This window comes from Leptidea sinapis, chromosome Z (assembly GCF_905404315.1).
Source record: "Leptidea sinapis chromosome Z, ilLepSina1.1, whole genome shotgun sequence".
In the NCBI taxonomy this organism is placed as follows: Eukaryota; Metazoa; Arthropoda; class Insecta; order Lepidoptera; family Pieridae; genus Leptidea; species Leptidea sinapis.
The window spans coordinates 12,975,683-12,998,725 of NC_066312.1; the positions used below are offsets into that span (position 1 = coordinate 12,975,683).

Below are 23,043 nucleotides of genomic sequence, written 5' to 3' on the forward strand. Positions count from 1 at the left end.
TGTTGGTGGCACTTGAGGTGGGAGTATGCTCTAATCATGAAGGTCACAGTTGCACAAAATGGTTGTAGCATGCAAAAAGTTCTTGCAGATGGATATCTGGGTAATGGGTAACTGGTAAAATGAGTAATGGATGGGTATGTGAGGGTAACTTCTCATTTTAGGTAAGTGGACTTTAGCTGTGGTGTTAGTCTAAATAATTTCTCTTAACACTCATTGATATATGAGGTGGTAGAGGCAGAGAGACCATCTTTATGCTATTATTCTAAGTACCATAAAACACATGATGCAAGACATAAGATTTAATTATTTGGCAGATTGTACTAAGGCACTAAAACAATGACAAAATCTTTCCATAATTGCAAGCATATTGTTTCTGTGGTTCTGAACACTTATAGCATTATCTTAAGAATATCTTTTAGTTAATAGTTGTACTCAAAGCCAGTAGTTGGCCAGCAGTGATCACTTAACATCAGGTGACCCATATGCTTGCTTGTCCTCCTCTTTCATTAAAAAAAACCACTTGTTTCACTTACTGAGTATAATGTTGCAATATATTATTGGGTATTAATGTGGATATATAATAGAAAGAAGTAGGATAACTAGTGATCAGTACATAGAAGATAGTTTCTTGGGAACCACACATCTAGGTGAAGAGGATAGTACTTATTGCTGAATACTTGCATCTGAGGTGTGGGTGTTGTTTAATGATTTTATAGTTAAGGAAAACATTTCAGTATTATGTCCTATGGTATATTGTTATGGGGCAGTGCAGCCAATATTAATGCTATCTTTGTACTGTAGAAGAGGGCTATTCACACTATATATAACCTAGTTCCCAGACTTTAAGAGAAAAATTTAAAGAAATAAACAATTTGACTGTTGCATCTCAATATATTCTTGATAATGTTCTTTATGTTCATAAGCACATTGATGAATTTACTAGAAACTGTGACAATTATAATGTTAACATAAGGAATGTTACTAAATTCAAAAGAATTATTAAAAACATTTGTGTGGTAAAGATTACTATACAATAAATTACTTTCTTAATGATACCACAGATTGGGAATTAAGAGGACACCCTATTTAATTTAAAATGTTAGAGCATGATACTACATATATTATAACACTATTATGAAGAAATAAAAAAAAGAAAAGGTCACTGAGTTTCTTGTGCCGGTTTTTCTCAGGTCTGAGGCATACCATTTTGAATGGGTGATAGTTTATTTATACATTAAATAAGTTATTTTAAAGCCTATTATTAATATAAATATAATAAAAATATTTGAATTTGAACTGTAAGGGAACTACATACACTTGTATCCTTGAAGATATTTAAAAGTTGTATGTGAAGTTGACCATCTTGCACTGAGACAGTGGGGGTGACTTACACCTGAGCACCTTAATATAGGGTAGACTCTTCACTCAAAATAAGGGTACAGTAGACATCTAAATAGCCTTTAAATACTTAATTACTTCCTTCAGACTTTCACCTTTTCTAATATTTACTTTCTTTAAATCAGAGCCGTAAGATACATTTTTCTTAATAATAATGGATCATATTATATTTACTGTATACTTATTTTTACTCATGACTTTCTCTAATAAACGCCACTAAATAATAATTGGTTCATAATACCAATGCTGACATTTTTAGGAGGACCCGTAACTTAAGTGAAAAGAAACGTCGGGATCAGTTTAATATGTTGGTAAATGAACTTAGTGCAATGGTATCTACTAGCAATAGAAAAATGGACAAATCCACTGTACTCAAATCTACAATTTCATTTCTGAAGAATCACAATGGTAAGCATAGTTATAATTTAGGGCTTATAACCTTTTTAATATGAAGATAATTGACAGAAAAGATAAATGACAGAAGCTTTATTAAATTTTTTAGAATTACTTCTCACATTAGTATATTAATTCCTAAATATAAACATAGCACATGCCACTTTTCTAGCAAAGTGATGCCAGCCCAAGGGGGCTAAGTTTGCTAGCAAGAGATGAGTTTTGACATAGGTGACATCACATGTATAATAATATGTATCAACAGTAACAGTGGTCTAGTCTAGACTCTAGTTAAATGAAATGTGTTCTGAATACATTTCACTAGACCTTTAGTTTATTGTACATAGTGTTTTTTATCCTTTTCTCTATGAATATTAAATGCTAAGTTTGTTAAGAAACATGAGTCAATATGTTAAATTAACTATATCACACACATCCATGGCCATACTGGCAACAGAGTTTCAGTGTCTGGGATGATATCTTGATGTGCAAGAATTTATTGATATTTTTGTTGACTTTTTTTTACTAGAATGTTCAACTTAGAAAGAGTATTATTAGTGCAGAGAATATAGCATTATTTTTTGTAATTGTAACAATATGCAATACAACGATCCACATTAAAGCAGAGTTTTCATTGCCTGAGTGTAATCATAGTTAGGTTGTGTATACATAGTTAGTATAGTATATATAGTTAGATAATTTATTTTAATATATCTGCAATCATCCTCAACAGCTTCAATCAGATTTGTTGAACTCCTAATTATTAGGCACTACGAATTGTCTTTAGATTGTAGCTAATTGCGCTCATTTCAGGCAAAATGTGCAATCTTTTGTATTCATAAGATTAATAGCTAGATGATTTTTATGTTCTTGAAGTCTTTCTTTATAGGCCCCAGAAAACCTTTCTATTTCTTCTTTGATGGTTGGTATTTCCAGGAAAGTGCATCCTGTTACTTATGAACCATGGCTCATTGCCCAAGATCTTTATTGCTTTATTCTGGTATCGCTGGACATTTTTTCAATATTTGAGTGACTCTCTCAACCCCTACAGTTGTATGCCATATGTCCATACCGGTTTTATGATACATTTGTATTGTTCCTTTTAGGCTTGGATATGATCCCTCCAAGTGAGTCTCATATCCAAATGCATACCTTGGTATTTGACTGTAGTGTGTTGTGGCAATACAATTCCGTCAAGTGTCACAGGTGGGCAGTCCCCTTTTTTCAGTGTGAATGTTATAGTTAGATTAGTGCAAAGCATTAGGTATCTGAGTGTTCTCAAACAGTGATAGTAGTGTGTGATATATATTGACTATGTAATTCATCCAACTCCTACTGTAAGATTGGATGTTATATAAATTGATATTAAGATAAACTGTGTCTCCACTGCCTGGGATTCCTGGGATCAACAAAGGCTGTTCAAAGTGGATGTGTTCATGTTCCAACTATCACAGCTATCAGTGGAACCCACAGCTTTCAGTTGTCTATTGAGCGAGCTTTAGGTTTGGTGTTTTAGGTTTCAATGGCTGTTATGACAAGTTGTTATTTAAAAAAGTAATTCAGTCCTTTTTGTTTTCTAGAAGTAACTGTGAGATCTCGGGCTCATGATGTGCAAGAAGATTGGAAGCCTCAATTTCTATCAAATGAGGAATTTACTTACCTTGTATTAGAGGCACTTGAAGGTTTTGTGATGGTTTTCTCTGCAACTGGACAAATCTACTATGTTTCAGAGAGTATTGCTTCGCTGCTTGGACATAACCCAGTGAGTTGTTTTGTAATTTATATTTTATACATTTTTATTGCATACCTAAAATTTAAATTTATCATGATTCTAATAATAACGAATATACTTTTAGGCTGAAATTGTCAACACTACAATTTTTGAATTGGCTTATGAACAAGACAAGCCGAAGTTATTCAATTTGTTACAAAACCCATCTACTGCCTTGGATCCTACTCAGAGTATTAGTACGGGTTAGTGAATTGTTTATTATAATAATTATTATAATTCATAAATATACATTTAAATTTTTAATGCAATTTGATTTATTCTTATATTAGCTGACTCGGCAAACGTTGTTTTGCCATATAAATTGTATTGATCTTTTTCTTGCTAGTTGATAAGAGATGGCGCTAGTTGTATTCATTAGTAACAATCACACTTCTTTTATATTTTGTATAATTCACACTATAGTTTTATAAATTATAGGCTATTTGTTATTCTGGTGTGTAAGCTATATTATTGTAAAGTTTCATTAAAATCTATTCAGTAGATTTTGCGTTAAAAAAGTTCAAACATACACCCAGATATACAAACTTTCACATTTATAATATTAGTAGGATTTGCTCTGCGAAACATTTATGTATACTTATTAACCAAATACACTACATGTTAAACCTTCATTGTTGCTTCATACACATTTATCTATGTTCTAATATGGCATGCCATTATTAAATTCCCTGACACAATTTGGTACTGTGATTGCGAATGACTCTTGGCTTGAAAAATGTTTGTAACATGTATATTTGTTGCAGCAAAAACGATAAAACGTTGATTTTAGAGTCCGTACAATATGTACAGTACTGAACAATATGCAAGTAACATTACATTTGCTGAGATACATTATTCATAAAAAAACTTTTAAATAATCTTAAGTAATCTTTCAAGTATAAGATAGTATATTTTCAAGTTCAATTCAAGAGACAGTTCAATTCAGTCACAACATTATTAGTTGATCTAATCCGCTGCATTATGTAATCTCTTTCTTGTGTCCATCTTTATTTGCGCTATTCAAAACCTAGATTCTAAATAATCATTAAAATACTTGTTTTAGAATTTAAATTGTTGCATTTCAATATTATATTCTTGATAATGTTAAGTGAGTACCTATGACATGTGCCTATGCACATTAGCGAATTTCGCTAGAAACTGTGATAATCACTATGTTAATACCAGGAGAAAACACAAACTTGTTATTGTGTTGTTACTTTTTGGGCTATGTTTATGCTTTTACAACATGATCCTACAATATGTACAAAACAAATGTGTTGCGGTATTAAAAATAATTGTTAAAACACGTTTTAGTGGTATAAATTACGATAACGTAATAACTTTTTTAATAATACCATAGATTTGGAACAGAGCGACCGGTCTCTGGCTATTTAATAGTAAATTTTATTGTTCGAAATTTGAATATTGTAAATTTTTTCAAAAAAAAAAACAAGTAGCCCGCTGAGTTTCTTGCTCGCTTCTTCATCTCAGTTCTGAGGCATAACTTTTTGAATGTACATATATATATGTAAAGTATCTCTACTTTTTGACGTTCGTCCTTTTATTTTAAATCCTATTTAAAATCAAAATATTTGAATTTAAATTATATAATCAATTGCTTGCGTTTCATGTTTTTTTTATGTGTCAGTTATATTTTGTTTTTATTTGTCTACTAAAGCATGCAATATTTTGATATTTTATAAAATACCCTAAGTATCAATTCTCTGCGCCGGAATTGATTGCCAATCGTTTTTTTGCGATGTAAATTTAATTAATTAATTAAATATTTTTCTCAATGGTAAATATTATATGTACCTATAGCGTCATTCTATGTATAATATATCTATAGTAATACTAGCTGGCCCGGCAAACGTTGTATCGCCATATAATTAATAAAAGAATTTGGGGTATAAAAAGACCTTCCCGATATGCACACAAAAGATCATACATATCGTTTCAGCCGTTTAGGAGGAGTTTGGTAACAAACACCGTGACACGAGAATTTTTTAAATTAGAAATTATAATGCTTGTATTTTTGTTTGTACGGGATAATTGTAAAATTTACTTGAACCATTAAAAAATTTAATTTAAGTAAATGGCATATTATCACTGATTAAAATATGGGTTTAAATTCTATTTAAAAATAATTCTTTACGTAAATTGGAATAATCTAAAAATAGATAAACATCGTAGTAGCCAATGGCTTGCAACAAAGATGCTAAAAAAAGCATGGAGGCAAGTTTTTGCTTCTAATACTTAAATTAATCAATTATAGGGCGAGCTATATATACGAGGGGAGGCTGATAAGTAATCTACCTAACTATGAAAGAAAAGACTTTGATGGCTAGTTTTTTTTTATTTTTCTATATAATCTCCTGCAAGTGAAATACACTTATGACATTTGCAAATAAGTGACATCATGCCATTATAATAGTAATTTTTATTTTGCTCGTCAAAATGGTCAGTCACAGCCTCCTTCATTTCTTCGTCCGTCGAAAATCTGCGACCCCTCAATTTTTTCTTTAAATCTTTGAATAAGAAATAGTCACAGGGAGCCAGATCTGGACTATAAGGTGGATGGTTAATTTCATTGAAGCCGTTTTTGCTCAGGGCTGACCTCGCCGTTAAGGCTGTGTGTACAGGAGCATTGTCTTGTAAAATCAGAACACCTTTGCTGAGTTTGCCTCTCCGCTTTTCTTTGATTTGTTCACGAAGCTGGTCAAGCAAGTTTGCATAATATTCAGCATTCATTGTTGTATTTTTAGGCAAATAATCTATCATCAACATCCCTTCGACATCCCAAAATACGGTGGCCATTAGTTTTCCAGCCGACGGCCGAACCTTGAACTTCCTTGGCGGCTTTTCTCCTTTAAATTTCCATTGCATTGACTCTTGTTTGCTTTCCGGATCCCACTGGCGAATCCAAGTTTCATCACAGGTCACAATTCGAGAGATAGTCTCTTCTTCTTTACCTTTGACCAGGTCTAGAAATGCCTGACAACATTCTACTCGCCTTTGTTTGTCAAAGGGGTTCAACATTCTAGGGACCCAACGAGCGCTCACCTTGGACATGCCCAAATGTTCGTGAATAATTTCATGAACTCGTTCCTTGCTAATGCCCACATCTCTGGCTATCTCCCACTGCTTGTTTCGCCGATCTGCAAGAATCAGGTTCTTCACCTTTTCAACATTATCTGCGGTAACAGCAGAAATTGGCCTTCCACTACGTGGGTCGTCTTCCAGGCTCTCACGGCCATGTTTAAATTGCTTCGACCAAAACTTTATGACGAATTCAGAAGGACTTGAATCACCAAACACCTTTAACATGCGCTCTCTGACCTGCGTAGGCGTATTTCCTTCTTTACTTAGGAATTTAATCACTGCTCGATGCTCAAATTTCATCATTTTACAATTTTCTTTCGACATGGTGAAATCAAAGCCGCGCCAAAAAAACAAAAGCAAGCGAAAAAAAATAAGCGTCATAATTTTGAAAAAGGAATAAATATAGAATATGATTTTGCAGTGGCCAGTTCGATTTCAAAACTTTCTTTAACAAAGTAGATTTTATATCAGCCACCCCTCGTAATTTGTAGTATATATATGTCGTAGGTATATTGTCAAAGCCGTGATATTATAAGTAAACGGTAGATTGTCAAAAGACATCATTTCTTACAATTTAAACGCCTGGTTATGGTGATATTTTAATTTCACAGGTACACTGTAGTTATATTGTGAGGCAATGATATTTTGACAATTCCCCCGAGGTGGCGAGCAGACATATTATGCCTGTATAAAAAACTACCGTAGCATAGTAAGCTGGTCGTTAGTAGGAGGCCTGTCTCGTCTGTTTCTTGTAATTCTCTGTGAATATATTATAACGAGACATTATATTATATATTGTCACGTTTAATGTTTGCGAGAATTCGATACGCACTTAGCAGCGTAAAAGCAACCTAGTTATTTTTTTGTTTTTGTAAACACATTTGTTTATATAATCATGTTTTTCTATTCCTTTCTACTTACTACATACATTGTTTGACATCTCGAGAATTCGATACGTAAGTACATAGCAGCGTAAAAGGTACCTTGACTTTAACATATCTGCTTTTTGTTTAAACACAGTTGTTTATAAAAACATGTTTTTCTTTTTCTTTGTACCTATGAAATTGTTTGACCTCATTCTGATTATCATTCAGTGATCCTTACCGGTATATAAAGGGCCGTGCATTATTCATGCATTTAATTCAGTATGAGCGATAAAGTGATAAGTCATGTTATTAATTATCAGTATTAGTGTTATTGGTACATAGTGAGGAGTATATAACTGACTGCTGCGATGTGTAATAAATATCAGTCTTAGACTATGCGACAGAGATCTGAGAGACAATGCGCTGCGTGATATACCATTACACGGGTATCAGCATGTCTACTTCAAGGGTAGACAACGGAATCCGCTCTTCATCGGGTTGTGGTTAAATAATGCCTTACGAAAAAAAATCAAAAATCTTTCCAAAGAGGAGGCCTCTGACCAAACCATCTGCACTAGCATCAATATAGAAGTCGGTCTACCTATGACTAGTTAGTGAAGAGTCTGTTTATTGACTCGATACCCAACATCCCAAGCAATAAAATTATAAGGGTAACAGTACACGCGAAAGATGCAATTGTAGCACGCTGATGTCATTAGGGAGGTGTACTATCCCCGCTTTTGTGGAACTTGGTATTGAACGATCTGATCTCCAAGCTTAACAATAAATATTTGTACACAGTTGGGCATGCTGATGACATTACCATATTAAACATAGGCAACAATGCCAACATCGTAGGTGATTGTACATAGCTCTGAGCATCTCTCCACTGCATCTGTTCATATTTGAAGAAGCAGCGAGATCTAAATATCAACATTTCGAAAATATATGCGAATCCTGCTAGCAGCGGCCAATGCAATCGCCGCCAGAGATGTTCATGTTCACATCATCAGAATACTTTCTGATAGCAAATCGGTATTACATACCTGTACCTAAATTCTAGCCTAGTATATAATTGCGACTCAGCATTTAAATGAGGTGGGAGGTGAAAGCAACACTGTTACACTTCACTGGATCATGGGTCATAGAGGAATCAGGGGCAACGAGGCGGCAGATCAATTTACTATAAGGGGTTCTGACAACCAACACAACGGACCAGAACCTTTTCTGCCTCTGCCGCAAGGTTGCTCGAGGAACCACATAAATCAAAAGATAAAGACACTCTACCAACAATACTGGGATAACCTGGAGGAGTGCAAGCAAGCACAAGTTCCGTTACCCTGTGCTAACTTGCGGCAAGGCAATCTTACAACTTAATCGATGTCGACTAGGATTAATATTATGGGTAGTCACAGTTTACGGCAACTTTAATAGGTATCTTTTTAGCATAGGTGTTACAGACAGCCTTCTATGCAGAGGCTGCCTAGGAGTAGAGGAAAAAGCCGCCCATCTTCTGCTGGAGTGTAGAGAGGTGGTAAACTATAGGGTGAACACCTAGGCTCACCAGAAGATCTTCGGGAAGTATTCGGCAAAGTTAAAAAGTTGGCTAAGAAAATCCTAGAGGCGTTCGTCAATGGCGTAAGACATCCTGAGGTGAGAGCTACGGTGTGCTTCGGTCATCACATCACAATGAAAGTTGCACTAGCACATTGCCTCGAAGCAAGTGCCGTACAGTGACGATAGAAGTCACAAAGTTCGTGAAGTAGTAGCAGCGATATGCAGCCACATAACAGAAATCAGTGTCGACCGCTATACGGGTCTAACGGAGGAGCCGTTAAAACAAATGCCACCAGAGATGCGGAGTGGGCACTGGCCGGACAGACAGACTTCATCGAATCCCTACAGTACAAGTATCACAGGTTTGTGATACTTTTTTGGCAATAATCTTGTCACCACAGGTGTGATAAACAGCAAACCCTGTCGCTTTACAATTGCGCCAAAATCCATCGTGCGACCGGAACTTTTCAAAAGAACTATTATGTGGGAAAATATACGACCATCATTCAATATGCTGCTGTCCCGTGCTGGGACTTACAGACGTTCGATTGATATTTGGAGATGATATTTATGTGCAGCCTCTCCTGGTGGATAATATTACCGACGACTACATTATTCGGTTATATTATCTATCAACTTAAAAATGTGTGGTGGATGAGGAGTAGTTCAACAGGAGATTCAAGCTTCCCCGACCAAGAAGTCTTCTTTGAGAGTTCTTCTTCAACATCACTATACAATTTGGGGACTGTTAAACTTTAGCGAAACAGGTCGGAAACTTCAGTGAAGCAAGTTTATCGAATATTTAACTAGCCCTTGGTGTTCACCTGTAGATCTGGCAAGGAATAAGTATGGAAGCACTGCATTCTGTGCAGACTACAAGATATTTTACAACGTGACCAGAAAGAACAGCTATATTCTATCCCGGATTGACATCACACGGCACACTGGACATGTTTGGAGGCATGAAGTGGTTCTCGACTGTCGATCTGATGTGAAGTGGCTTATGGCAAGTGAAACTTTGGTTACAAAATAAAGAAAAAACTGCGTTCACTGCGGAACCAAAAATGGCCTTTTCTACAGTTCTGGGTTATGCCATTCGGACTGTGCAACTTACCAGAATCTTCGAAGGACTTATGCAACATGTACTATTAGGTCTGCTAAGAGACGCCTGCCTGCTATATCTTGATGATGTAAGCGTCATGGGGCGCAACTTAAGGAGGGTAAAAAAATCTAGAAAAGGTTTATAGAGATTCCGTGAATCAAACTTAAAGCTTGACCCGAAGAAGTGCAAAAAGGAAGTATCGTTTTGGGACACGTCATATCTGGATCCTAAGAAGACTAAGGCGGTCCAAGAAAGGCCACAGCATCTTCGAGGTAGCGAAGCCATGCAACATCTCGTAGAAGCGAAAGGAAACTTTATTTGGTATAAGATAGCGCAATATTGCATTTACTCAGTTGAAGTAACTTCGTTGTTTCGATTCTGGTTTACCTCAGAAGAAATGGAAGATTTACAGTGTACACCGATGCAAGCAACACCGGAATCGGGAGTGCTAAGAACAAGATAGTCTACATTTCAATAAGTTAAAGCAATTTAATAAGTATTGGCACAGGGTTCAAAATACGCACATACAATGCAGCTCTTAGATAGCTTCTCCACTTCAAGAACCCTCAAAGCTAAGTTGTAAGATGGATTACCGATAGTCTGTCACGACGACCATACCCCGGGGATTGCAAAAACTGCTTGAAGCAGTGGTGGTAAAGGCTATAAGGATTCAGGACCTAGACGAGTCTTGGAGTCCGGAACGAATGAAGCAAGATCGAAAGGATGACAAACACCTTCGTCTGATTATAAACATGAAAGCCAAAGGGTGTAATTATGGAGCGACGTGTCAGCCACGTACCCGGTTATCAAGGCATACCGGGCACATTTGGACAGGCTTATTCAGGAAAATGGCGAATTTGACTATATATTAAATGGCAATCGCCAAAACAGAAATGAACCAACATTACAAATGGTAATTCTCTAGATCAGAGTAGCCCTATTGCTAAGACTAGTTCGCAACGTTGCCTCCGGTGGAGAGCTGGGCGTTAAATATCTTGATTTGTTTGCTATGCCGAATCATGACGAGGAGATTGTAGCTGTAAGAAGCTGGTTCAAAAGTAGTGTGCCGTTTCGGTGTACCCATGGAAATTCAGTGATAAGTGAAGTCGGCTTTATTTCAAGAATAATCTTCTCGGAATAAACAAAACGCGTACCGTCAGATTTCAAACCTGGGTCAGGTTTGAAATCTGACCAGAATCAACCCAACGTTGGAAAATCACTTCGCCTAAGTTGTCGAGATCAATACATACCGCTTTTTTAACGTCCTGTCGCTTGCTGCTGTACATGAGTCAACTGGATTTACTCTTTTGGAAGTTCACCTTCTCTCTTAACTTACACTACATCGCTGAGTTATCGTGATCAATCGGTATTGTATGTTCTTTTCAAGAGCTCTACTTTTTTCGAACATAATAGTAGATTTAGTAATTTAAGAGGAACATTTTAGAGTGACAAATCAAAAGCGCTTAGTTGAAGCCTAATTGAATAAAGTTTATTTAAGTTTGAAATTTTTTTTTGTCTTTCATTAATTCTTCTGCACCCAATAAAGAAATAATGACCAAATTTTCGTCACTACCGCTCATCTTGTAATGTTGCTCGCACGCGAAGTGCTATAGAAATGACGCTAGCTGCCGCTTACTGCAGTTGTAGCGCGATATGTACCGTAGACGGTAGGTCGCTAGAGCGACGTGAAGCGACGCGCAGCGCAGCGCCGCTGTAATGCGTTCCGACCTTAATACTTGCTTACAGATGTTAGGAATAGTAACCATAATGTTTTGAGTGCTCCTACACTGATGGAAAATGCTTACAGACATTTATGACATTTGAAAACATGACATGAATGACATCATCACCACTCCCCATTCCGTGAGCCTCTTGCCCGTTTCTCATATAAAAAAAACCATGACACCGCCCGGCGCGGAGTATGGTAGAACGGGCCCCGCACTCTCCGCATATATAATATGTTTGCAAAGAAATGGTAACAAATATTTTATTTGAAAACGTTTTATTACATTGGGAGCAAATGTTTTTTTTATGTAATGTTTGTAAACATTTTATAACAGCATTGTGGGAGCACCTACTTCTATAAAATAAGCTGTATTGTTTTTTTTACGCTGGCATAAGCAAATATATAGATATTTTTTTTATTTGCTATAATAGGTAACTATTATATATGATGAACTGTGATGCCGAAATATCCGTATAGCTGATTGCGCAAACAGATAAACTGTTTTTATGCTAAGCATATATTAGCCCTATAATTTATAGTGGTCGGCTTTTGCACTTTTCTTGGGATGGCTATAAAATGTTAAACTCGCGTGAGGACACGTGACCTGATCAAAAATTCATAAGATAGTCGTTGAAATTATGGATGGATGTGGTTTTTTATGCGAGATAAACTTTTGAATGTAAAATAATTGTAATAGTTCAGAAGTGTTGATCTTTTTATGAAATATAAATTGACATGCGAGATAAACTTTTGAATGTAAAATAATTGTAATAGTTCAGAAGTGTTGATCTTTTTATGAAATATAAATTGACAATTTCGAATACGATAGCGCAATAAATGAATATTGTATTTAACCACATAAATGCTAGTACTTTTATGCTGAAAAAATTTAAAGCAATTTGCGAAATTATTCCGTAACCATTTTAAAATATTCAAAAATGCACAACGAATATTAAGTTCAAGTTTTCACACGCCGGCTCTCCCGGAGTTTAACCATTTTTTTTTTCACTAAGACTTATCTATTTTTTAACTGATCGATGGATCTAATGTGAAAATGGTTTTTGAGTGTAATGTGTTCGAATATTTCGAACAGCAACTTCGCGGTTACACCTCAAACTTCATACTAAACGTACAAGTCATATTGCTTGTAATTGAGTATCAGCTCACGTTTTGAAACACACAGTGTGGTAATATATTTATTTTCAATTTTGTTACGACACCGTGCTTACAAAAGTGAGGACCACTACTACGCAATTTTTTTTATGGGAGGAGCCCGTAACATTGACAAAGTGGCTTAAGTGCGAATCCATACAAAAGGCCTAAGAATTTTTATCCCCGCAAAATTCAGCGACATGTGACAGTTGTGTAAAAATGATTGCGAAAGACATTTGCGAAATAGTCCGCACCTAAATGTTTCCGTTTTGAAATCTTTCGACAGACAATTCACGCGCTGCCACGTGATTTCAATTTGGGCGTACATTTTTATTGTTCTCCACTTTATTGTTTGGTGGCCGTTGCTAGAATTCGCGAGGTATTTTATTCGCTTGCTTGGATATCGCAGTACGCGTTAGACCTAAGGCGTGGTGAGGGACTTAATGTTGTGCGAGTAATTACGCCGGTGTTTAAACTTTTGAAATAGGAACACCATCGTACAAGTGCACCGCTATTTTGCGACAGAAATTGGGGACGTCGTTTTATTAAAATTGTGTACTGGTAAAAATTGTATTATTCAATTTTACCACTAACCAATTGTTTTGTGATAAAAGGCACAATCGTATTACCGAACATTTGGTTGATAAAATGTTAAATAATTACATATTTTATTATATGATCATTGATAATAATACTTTTTGAATGATTCATTCCTGTATGCTCTTTTTCCACTTTCATACAAATATTTACTCGCAAATAATTCAGAATAGAGATTGGTATATCATGCTATAATACTTATTAATAATGAATTCGCATGTTTTTCTTTCAGATAACGAAATTAAATTTCAGTGTCACCTCCAACGCGGAACTCTGGATTTCAGAGATGAAGTCACATACGAGTTGGTGCATTTCAATGGGCATTTTCGTAAGTATTATAACTACTGGATTTAATAGTAACTTTTCTATTTTTTAGCCATTCGTATCCCACTGCTGGGCAAACGCCCCCTGCTTCGACCAGGTCTTATTATGGGCATCCAGGTCGTCGTTTTCGCCCGTCCTGAGGCACAAAATGCGTGACGAGCTGTGTCCATCGGTCTCCGATATACATGCCCAGCCCAGTTCCACTTTAGCCTGGCGGTTTTTACTTCCACGTCAGCAATGCCACTTCTGGAGCGCAGTTTCGTATTTCTAACGCGATCGACTCCCAGAATACTGCGCTTTATTTAAGCATCGCACAAATTAGTATATCCCCACCACCTGAATGTGTGGCGTTTCTTCACAGTGCGGTTTTCGAGTAACTTTCTTCCCCGCACGACTCAACTGTGGAAGCAGCTTTTAAAGGCCGGCAACATTCTTGCAATAACGCAGGAATTACATGAGAGTACAAGGTGGGCGTCGGTAGTCACTTAACAACAGGTCACTCGTACGCTCGTTTGTCCTCCTTTTCCATAAAAATATAAACAAACTGCTAGCCTAATAATAGCTGCAAATAATTTGTTCCACGTTATGGAAAATCCACAGGTCATCTAAAAACAACATGCATAACTACTATTATTTTAATATGTAAATCTTGTAAATTAAATATATAGGAAAAAAAGAAGCGAATCCACGCTTAATAAGCTTCAAACGTATGCTGGTACAACGATTTTAGAACGTAGTTGATCCCTACACATTATAAAACAAAGTCCTCCGCCGCGTCTAAGATATAACAAAACAATGTATGGTGGAATCTTACATAGGTCTACAGAGAAGTCCAAGATGGCATGGTATGTCTATATCTTAAGGATAACATACTGTATCCAAGTTAATACGTTAAAAAACTGGCAATTATAATGTAGTCATGTAAAAGCTTTTTACATAAATACGATATTTACACAATTCCGATGGCCTTAGACTAAATTAGTCCCGAATACTTACATATTTTGTTTCTATAGACAGAACAGCGTCTGTCGGGACACCTAGTTTATTAATAAAATCATACATACATACATATAATCACGCCTCTTTCCCGTATGGGTAGGCAGAGACCACTTCTTTCCACTTGCTACGATCCTTACATACTTATTTCGCTTCGTCCACTTTCATTATTCCTTTCATACATGCTCTTCGGTTTAGGGTATTTTTGACCTGGCCTTTTTCCAAGACGTCCCTGATTTGATCTTGAAACGGCCGCCTAGGTCTTCCCCTTTTTTTTCATTCCCAATGGCCTTATACACTTTCTTCGTCAATCGTTCTTCATTAATTCTAGCTAGTAAAAACAATACGTCAATTATAGTACTTATTGAAGTCGAACGATTAAATCAAATCTTGACTCCATTAAGATTTAACAGAACATTTAATAATACTTTCGTGTTTTCTTCATCTCTTATCTTATCACGTACTAAAATGGATACGCCGTCTTGTTGTGAGCTCATTTATAGGTTCACGATTGTGCCTTATAGATTGCGAGTTCATTAACATAAATTATCTATGCAATCTGACGCTTTTAAATTATGTCATGTACAAACATAATAATTTAATAAAACTTGCTTTATTAAGCATTATTTACTAATATGTCCACTTCACTTGTGTTTTTATAATGACAGAATCAATACGGCCACGTATTGTCAGCCGGTCGCTTATTAGACTATTTTGTTGTACCGTCCAGTTCTTTCCGCCCTGGAAACAGCCTTTTAATAAAGTTATTTCACAAAATTATGAATGTAGCGGCACCAACGGTTTGGTTCGGTTAAAGCAGTGCCGGATTAAGCAAGCGCGGGGCCCGTAGCAATTTCTTACATCGAGCCCTTGATATGTATTGGCAATAGTCAGTTACCGAGTGTCTGACATTGTCATAGTAGGAAAAGTTGATATGCTTCGCGTTCTTGTCATATGAAGTTAATTCAATATCTTGATAAGTTTCTCTCAAAAATTACGCTCATAAGTGGGTTTACATAATGTGGGGCCCATACCGATTGATACTGTTGCTACGTGGTTAATCCGCCACTGAGTTAAAGATGTATATTTCATAATTGAGGTTAATTATTTATTGACAAGTAACATTAAATAGATTTTAACAAAGAATGTATATAATTTATTGAAATAAGAAAATATATATTTTTTTAAATTTTAATCAACACACGACACTTTTCTGAAAGGCTGGCAACGCTCTTGTGATTACTCTGGTGTTGCAAGACAATATGGGCGACGGTTATCACTTAACATCAAAATACCCGTACTCACGTTTGTCTTTCTCTTCCATAAAAAAAAATGAAACACCTTGGCTCGGACTCTAAAAACAGATGAGGCACTTTATGGTATTGTACAGATTTGGTCACTAGATAAAGATAGTTTGATAAAGAATAAAATGAAATCATGCCATACATAAGCACAATATTTTATTGAACTTGGCTCCGATATTCAGTGGTGAAGATATTCACATATCTTACCAGAAATTTTATAATTGGAAACTCGCAATAACTAAATATAAATCATTCACCATTGCGTGGCTGAGTTGTTTTATTTGGCAAACTCTCAGTGCAAATGCAATAATATCTCGGAATATAGGATGATGAAAGTTATACAACTCATTAAAATCGTCATTTATTCTAATAAATAACAACATTTTTCTATTTTAAATTATGTATGTGATGTGAAAACGTCTTAAAATGATTGAGGTTGACTATTAACCTCTATTTTGAGCAATGCACGCACACTGACACAAAGTGACAAACAAAGAAATAGCTTTTCACGCGCACTAAAGTAATTAACCTGGCCTGTTTTCATCGGTTGTCTGGAAGCAAGAGGCTCTATCTCTACGTATAAGATATTAACATAGATAGTAAATATTGCGCCAATTTTATCATTCTGAATAAAAACAATTTCCGATGTTTGTACTATAGTCTAATTTTGTATCTACAGGTGCTAATTTGAAACAAATAGAAGGTGACTTATATCAGCAGGATTCTGACTCCAGGTAAATTTTTTTGGTGTAGTATTTCGTATTCGATTTAATAGTAGTAACTATATTGTATTGTTAATATATATATATATATATCTCGGAGATTTATTTGGATTTAAAATCGGGCGTCACGGTGTTGGTATATCGGCGGGCGCTAGCTTGAAGACGAATGCAACTTCTCAATGAGCGCTTTACTGATGGACAATAATAACTAACTTCAATCACGGCACCGACAGTTACATAATCAGTGACAACTTCAAACACACTTTGAAAGATGACGTTCGCCATCTGTTCAGCCCAATACACAGAGTAGAATATAATCATACAGGCCATATTACTTTTATATTCTAATTCTCCGACATATATGTCTTTACTTTTGTTAAAAAAAATTTTACCCATATCATATGGTCGCAAAATTATTATTATATAATAAAATGAAGTGAAATTAGAAAAGGCCTGTGTAATTAAATATTCTTTGTATTTAATATTTGTTTCGTTACTATCTAGTGTTAAATATTATTTCGATTGTTATTTCTACAATGTATCACATGATAAAAGATTCCCAGATTTCTGACTTCTGACACAAAGAGTTTCTTGCGCCGCTTCTTCTCTCTCAGAGCGTTTATTTTACCATTTATCTCCGAACCGTAGTAGTGTCTAGTATATTAAAAATGACATCATACAGAAATCTAAAGGAATCAATTTTGAGAAAATAAATGCCTTTTATGCCTTTTAAGGTGTGCTCAGGTTACTTTTTAATTTCTCTATTTTATGCCAATCTAACCAAACAATGAACTTGAGTTTCCACAAAATAGAGTAAAGGAATCAATCTCATTAGTATATTTTTAATCCATACGAAAGTCTGGAGCTTACAACAAGCTGAATGTTAATAAACATTGTAAATTAGAGAGAGTTTGATTTTTAATTTTGTTATGTATGGTCTGCATATTAAAAATGCGTGCTTAGATAAAGATCTATTATATCTGGGAATGGTCGCAGAAGGGCTATTTTGCTACTAACTGTAGTAACAAATGTTCAGTGAAGAATCATGACTATAGTATATAATTTTAAACATTGTAATATTCATCAAACTGTTTTCAGAGTATTATTCGTGTGTACTGGAAAACTCAACACTCCGCAGTTAATAAGAGACGTGTCACTTGTGGACTCAAGCCGCAGTGAATTCACTTCAAGGCACAGTTTGGAATGGAAATTTTTATTCCTGGATCATCGCGCGCCACCCATTATTGGATATTTGCCATTTGAAGTACTGGGGACATCCGGCTATGACTATTATCACTTTGATGACTTGGACAAAGTTGTCACGTGCCACGAAGCATGTTAGTAATATTGCTTTACAACCAATGAATATTCCCGCCAACGCCACATTTAAAAAAAACTGTTGTGTGTGCACGCAAGAAGTTTTAATTCTTTGGCCAAACAAAGCAATAATCCTAGCCAAGCAATATTCCTCATGGTATTCTACGTGTGTAGAAAGAACAATGTTGTAAAATTTTTAAATAACAAATATAGCTGTACGGGCTTGAACCCTTTGTCTATCCTAATAATGGCCGAAGACACCAAAAAAAAAAATAACGAATGTCGCAACTTCAGAAAATTTTAGGAACTAACTTCACCCTGTTACTTTTGTGTTACAGTGATGCGCGCGCATCTTAAAATTTCACTCTCATTTATCACAACGCAGCTTAAGAAATATAACTTCAAAAATTGATAATTTTACATGATAATGTCATAAGAAAACCGTTCATTTAAATGCGTCATATTAATTGTTGAGTCAAAATTGTAACATAAGCTATTATTACTTCACTCTCCGACCGATGCTACTTTTTCTAATAATCAAAGAACAAGATGCGTCGCAAGCCGAATGCTTGGCGGATCGTAAGTATTAATCGCTTGCTCCACGCTCTCGCTTGCACGCTCGGCTCAGGCGAAACGTGACACTTTGGAGTTTTTGGAGTTTAGTCCATAAGAATCGAAGGCGCCCGGTATGAGAAAAATATGGAGAGTAAAATCAACTCATCAAATGGGATAGTAACGTTTTTCTCATTTAAATAAAAACAGACTTTGTGTGCTTACAAATAAGGCAACAATTAGCATTGTATTTTCCTGTCGGCCACCTAGCGTTAGTTTTGAAAATTATTTTATTTTGCAATAAGAAGTGTTGTGGCTAATGTACGTTAGTTTCCTAAAGTTTATTAGATGGCTTTGAACCACAGACACCCCATCTAAGTTCTAATTAAAAACAAATAATACTAGATTAAACGTCATTTAGTGTCACTTTAATAAACTATTTCGTATTTCCAAATCGAACACTGGATCTATCGAGTAATACGACATGTTACAGATTTTAATAATTGGGTACATAACCATAAGAAAAATCACTATTAACTATGAAGTTATTTTATTTTTTTAATATCTATATTTTTTTAATTAATACGCCTTTTGCATTATGTCTGTTTGTAACCGACTTCATTGGACTTGATTTTGTTTAGTACCTGTTCAAAGATAATCGTTCTTGAGGAGTAAACTCCAGTCGTGCGTCGGAGCTGACACACACACTTTATTTTTTTGAACGTGCAGCCGGCGTTCATCCAATCATCTCGCCTTATAATATATACTAGTGGGAGGTTCCTTTGCACAGGATGCCGGTTAGATTATGGGTATGGTACCCATGGTAACGGCGCCTATTTCTGCCGTGAAGCAGTAATGTAAAAATTACTGGGCAAATGAGACTTAACATCTTATGTCTCAAGGTGACAAGCGCAGTTGTAGTGCCGCTCAGAATTTTGGGGGTTGTACAAGCGTCATTTGTGTTTTGGTTGGAACAGCTCCATAACTAGTGCAATTATTGTGTTACTGAGACCCATTGTCAACTTAGCGTTTTAATGTCAGATTAGTGGGAACATTGGTGACAATCAGTCTCGAATTTTTAAGAATGATGAGTACTAAATGCAGTGTTTGGGCGTATATTTTACTTATAAGACGGAAATGTTTATAATCAAATCTAAGCCTACAATCATTTATTATTATTTCTAGTTTATTGTGAAAAAACAGTTCAAAGTGAATCAACAATAAAAATTGTTTATAAATATTTTGTTTTATAACAATTTTGTATATAAATAAATATTTAGTTTGATTTAAAATTGTTATAGTGATGCAAAAGGGCGAACTAACGTCGTGCTACTATCGATTTCTGACTAAGGGACAACAATGGATCTGGTTGCAAACTCGTTTTTATATCACCTATCACCAATGGAATTCGAAACCTGAATTTGTTATGTGTACTCATCGTGTTGTCAGGTGATTTATTTATAAATTGTGTTATTAATAATTGTAATTCACCTTAGCTTCAGTGCAGTAACGATGGGGCCATACCACACGGACGGAACTACCGCGACGTGAATCTCTAGAGATTTCTACCGCAAACTGTCATCAAAATCAATATGTTTACTGTCTTGTTCGTGTTACTCTTAATATAATTATTTAAATAGTGAAAAGTGCTGAGTTTGCTTTCAAAAAGCAAAGTGCAGAGTATTAAAAAATAGTTTAGGTAGAATCGGAATATTTTATTCAAAGTTCGGTGAAACACTCGCGGTAAATTTTCTCCTATCTGCATGCCGCGACGAGGATGTAACTATATTAATATAACTTTCATGTTATATTATCTCCAATGCAGGTCAAGTGCAGATAACCGTGGCATAAGAACCGTCTGTGTAGTATTACCCTTACATATTCTGTGATGACAATCTTCATGAGACACACCAGTTTCAATTTGTAAATATAATTTTAGATAATAATTTGAACCTTTTTCGTTAAATATCACTACATATTATAAGACAAAGTCCTCAGCTGCGTCTATCTGTCTGTCTGTTTGCGATAAATTCATAAACTACTGCACTGATTTTTATGTTTATGTAACCAATAGATAGCGTGGTTCTCGAGGAAGGTTTAAGTATAAGATTTGTTAAGTTTTAGTATACATACTTGTATACATTGACGATATTTGTTAGAGGTGTCGAAAAAATTAGCCGTCTGGGAGCTTTCAACGAAAACGCTGTCATATGACAAAATAATGTATTGTGGAATTGTGTATATTATATACCTAGGACTGCAGAAAAGTCCGCGATGGCATATGTCTACCTCTTATAGTTTTTAAATGCATTAACTTTGATTTCACATTTCCGATTAATTTAGACTTTATTATTCCCAAATACCTAAATGATTTTTATTCTTTTGACAGAATAGTGTCTCTCGGGTCCGCTAGTATAATATATTTGAATATATATAATTTTACAGCTACTCAGATATACTGAAGTGTACTAAACAGGAGAGCGGCGAGGCAGAAGTTTCAAACATGAACGACACAAACCATACAGTGATGAAGGCCAATACAGAAAACACTATACCTCCTGTGTCACCAGCCTTCATGTCTGAGGCTAGTGAGGCTTACGGAAATTCCTTTCTCTCGCACAACACTTCACAGGTAAGATTTATTAAAGTATTATTTTCTTTCAGGAAGTAGGGAACAATCTAACGTTCCTTTACAGCAGTAGAGAGAATAGACTCTGCCGAATATAGTGGGAGGCCTACAAGGAATAAATTTCACTCTGACTGAGTCAGCACCCTCTTTGGGCATTTTCTATAACCACTATCAATCATATCAGCCTGCGGATACCCACTGCTGGACAAAGGCCTAGCCCAAAGATCTCCACGTTGATCGGTCCTGCGCAACTCTCATTCAACGTATTCCGGCGATCTTGTCCAGACCATCGGTCAATCTTGTGGGGGGCCTATCAACATTGCATCTTCTGGTACGTGGTCGTTATTTTTGAGGGCTATTACCGCCCCAACGGCCTGAAAGATGTCAGTTCTTACAGAAATAATACTAAAATTCTAATATCAAAATTACTGACAGAGTCTACACATTTTTATGGAAGTATAGAAATATATATTTACCATAGAGAGCAAAAACATAACTTATTCCAACAAAACTTGGTTAACGTTATGAAGCTCCTCAGTTCGTAAAGGGTTTTTGATATGGGGAGAAGAACTGACAAGCAACCTCCGGCCCATATTTTAAATCATATAACAACTTAACTATTTAATATAATAATAAAGAATCATTTGTTTGCTTACTATAATTAAAACATTAATAAAAGATAATTTATTATTAATTCAGACATTCCTCTTTTTTACATTTCATTCATTTATGCATCAGTATCCCCTATATAATCTACTATAATATAGTAAATAGTAGTAACTAGCTGACATATAACTGATTCAACTTGTAGCCTGCTTCCGTGAAGTCAGCGACAGCGAGCAGTGCAAGTGGCGCTATGGCTAGCACAGCCAATACGGCGAGTACTTCGTGGTCTAGGACCCAGTACTCTGGCTACGACAATACCATGGTCTCCGCCGAATCCCGGTCTTCAAATCGATCCAGCTCTATAGATGTAAGTATCGTACTACCGGGTTACATTATCTGTGGACCTGACGCAGATGACGTCAGGTCATTTATCAAATATCATAAATCGAAATTAACCCTTCAGTTCTTCCTAACCCTGGAGGACCATCACAACACCGCAAGGCTGTTCTTGAGAGTCCCAATTATCTGGGGTCATAATGATTGTATATACCAGCCATAATATTATATTAATTTATAACCGATATTTCGATCCAATTGCATGAATGCATGGTCATGGCGGAACTGCGGAGGCGGCGAGAAACTCTTCACACATTGACACTTGACACTAATAGTACATCAATCTGTCCACGTGGCGTCTGATTCTTTTTGGCCTTTGATTTCCTAATTCACGACACATACTACTAACGGCGTCCATACATTCGGTTCTTTTTGTTGCGTTTGTATTGCAGAGTGAGACCACAGGATATCAATGGGATCGAAATATCGGTTTTAAATAATTATATTAATAAGTACAATGTTAAAGTTCCGCGATTGGAATAAAAACAAATTGGCGATGTACGGAACCCTCTCCACGCGAGTCAACTCATACA

The 23,043-nt window shown here is 35.7% G+C and overlaps 1 protein-coding gene across 3 annotated transcripts in view; it reads left to right on the plus strand.

Moving 5' to 3' along the window:
* LOC126979045 (circadian locomoter output cycles protein kaput) overlaps nucleotides 1-23,043 on the plus strand; it is a 43,619-nt gene that overhangs the window by 633 nt on the left and 19,943 nt on the right. For all 3 annotated transcript variants that reach the window (XM_050828222.1, XM_050828223.1, XM_050828224.1), the window contains exons 2-10: nucleotides 1,658-1,806; nucleotides 3,372-3,553; nucleotides 3,648-3,765; nucleotides 13,897-13,992; nucleotides 16,968-17,022; nucleotides 18,109-18,347; nucleotides 20,181-20,328; nucleotides 21,325-21,511; nucleotides 22,320-22,481. In XM_050828222.1, the coding sequence (XP_050684179.1) occupies nucleotides 1,658-1,806; nucleotides 3,372-3,553; nucleotides 3,648-3,765; nucleotides 13,897-13,992; nucleotides 16,968-17,022; nucleotides 18,109-18,347; nucleotides 20,181-20,328; nucleotides 21,325-21,511; nucleotides 22,320-22,481 (1,336 nt within the window). The remainder of the gene's footprint in view (nucleotides 1-1,657; nucleotides 1,807-3,371; nucleotides 3,554-3,647; nucleotides 3,766-13,896; nucleotides 13,993-16,967; nucleotides 17,023-18,108; nucleotides 18,348-20,180; nucleotides 20,329-21,324; nucleotides 21,512-22,319; nucleotides 22,482-23,043) is intronic.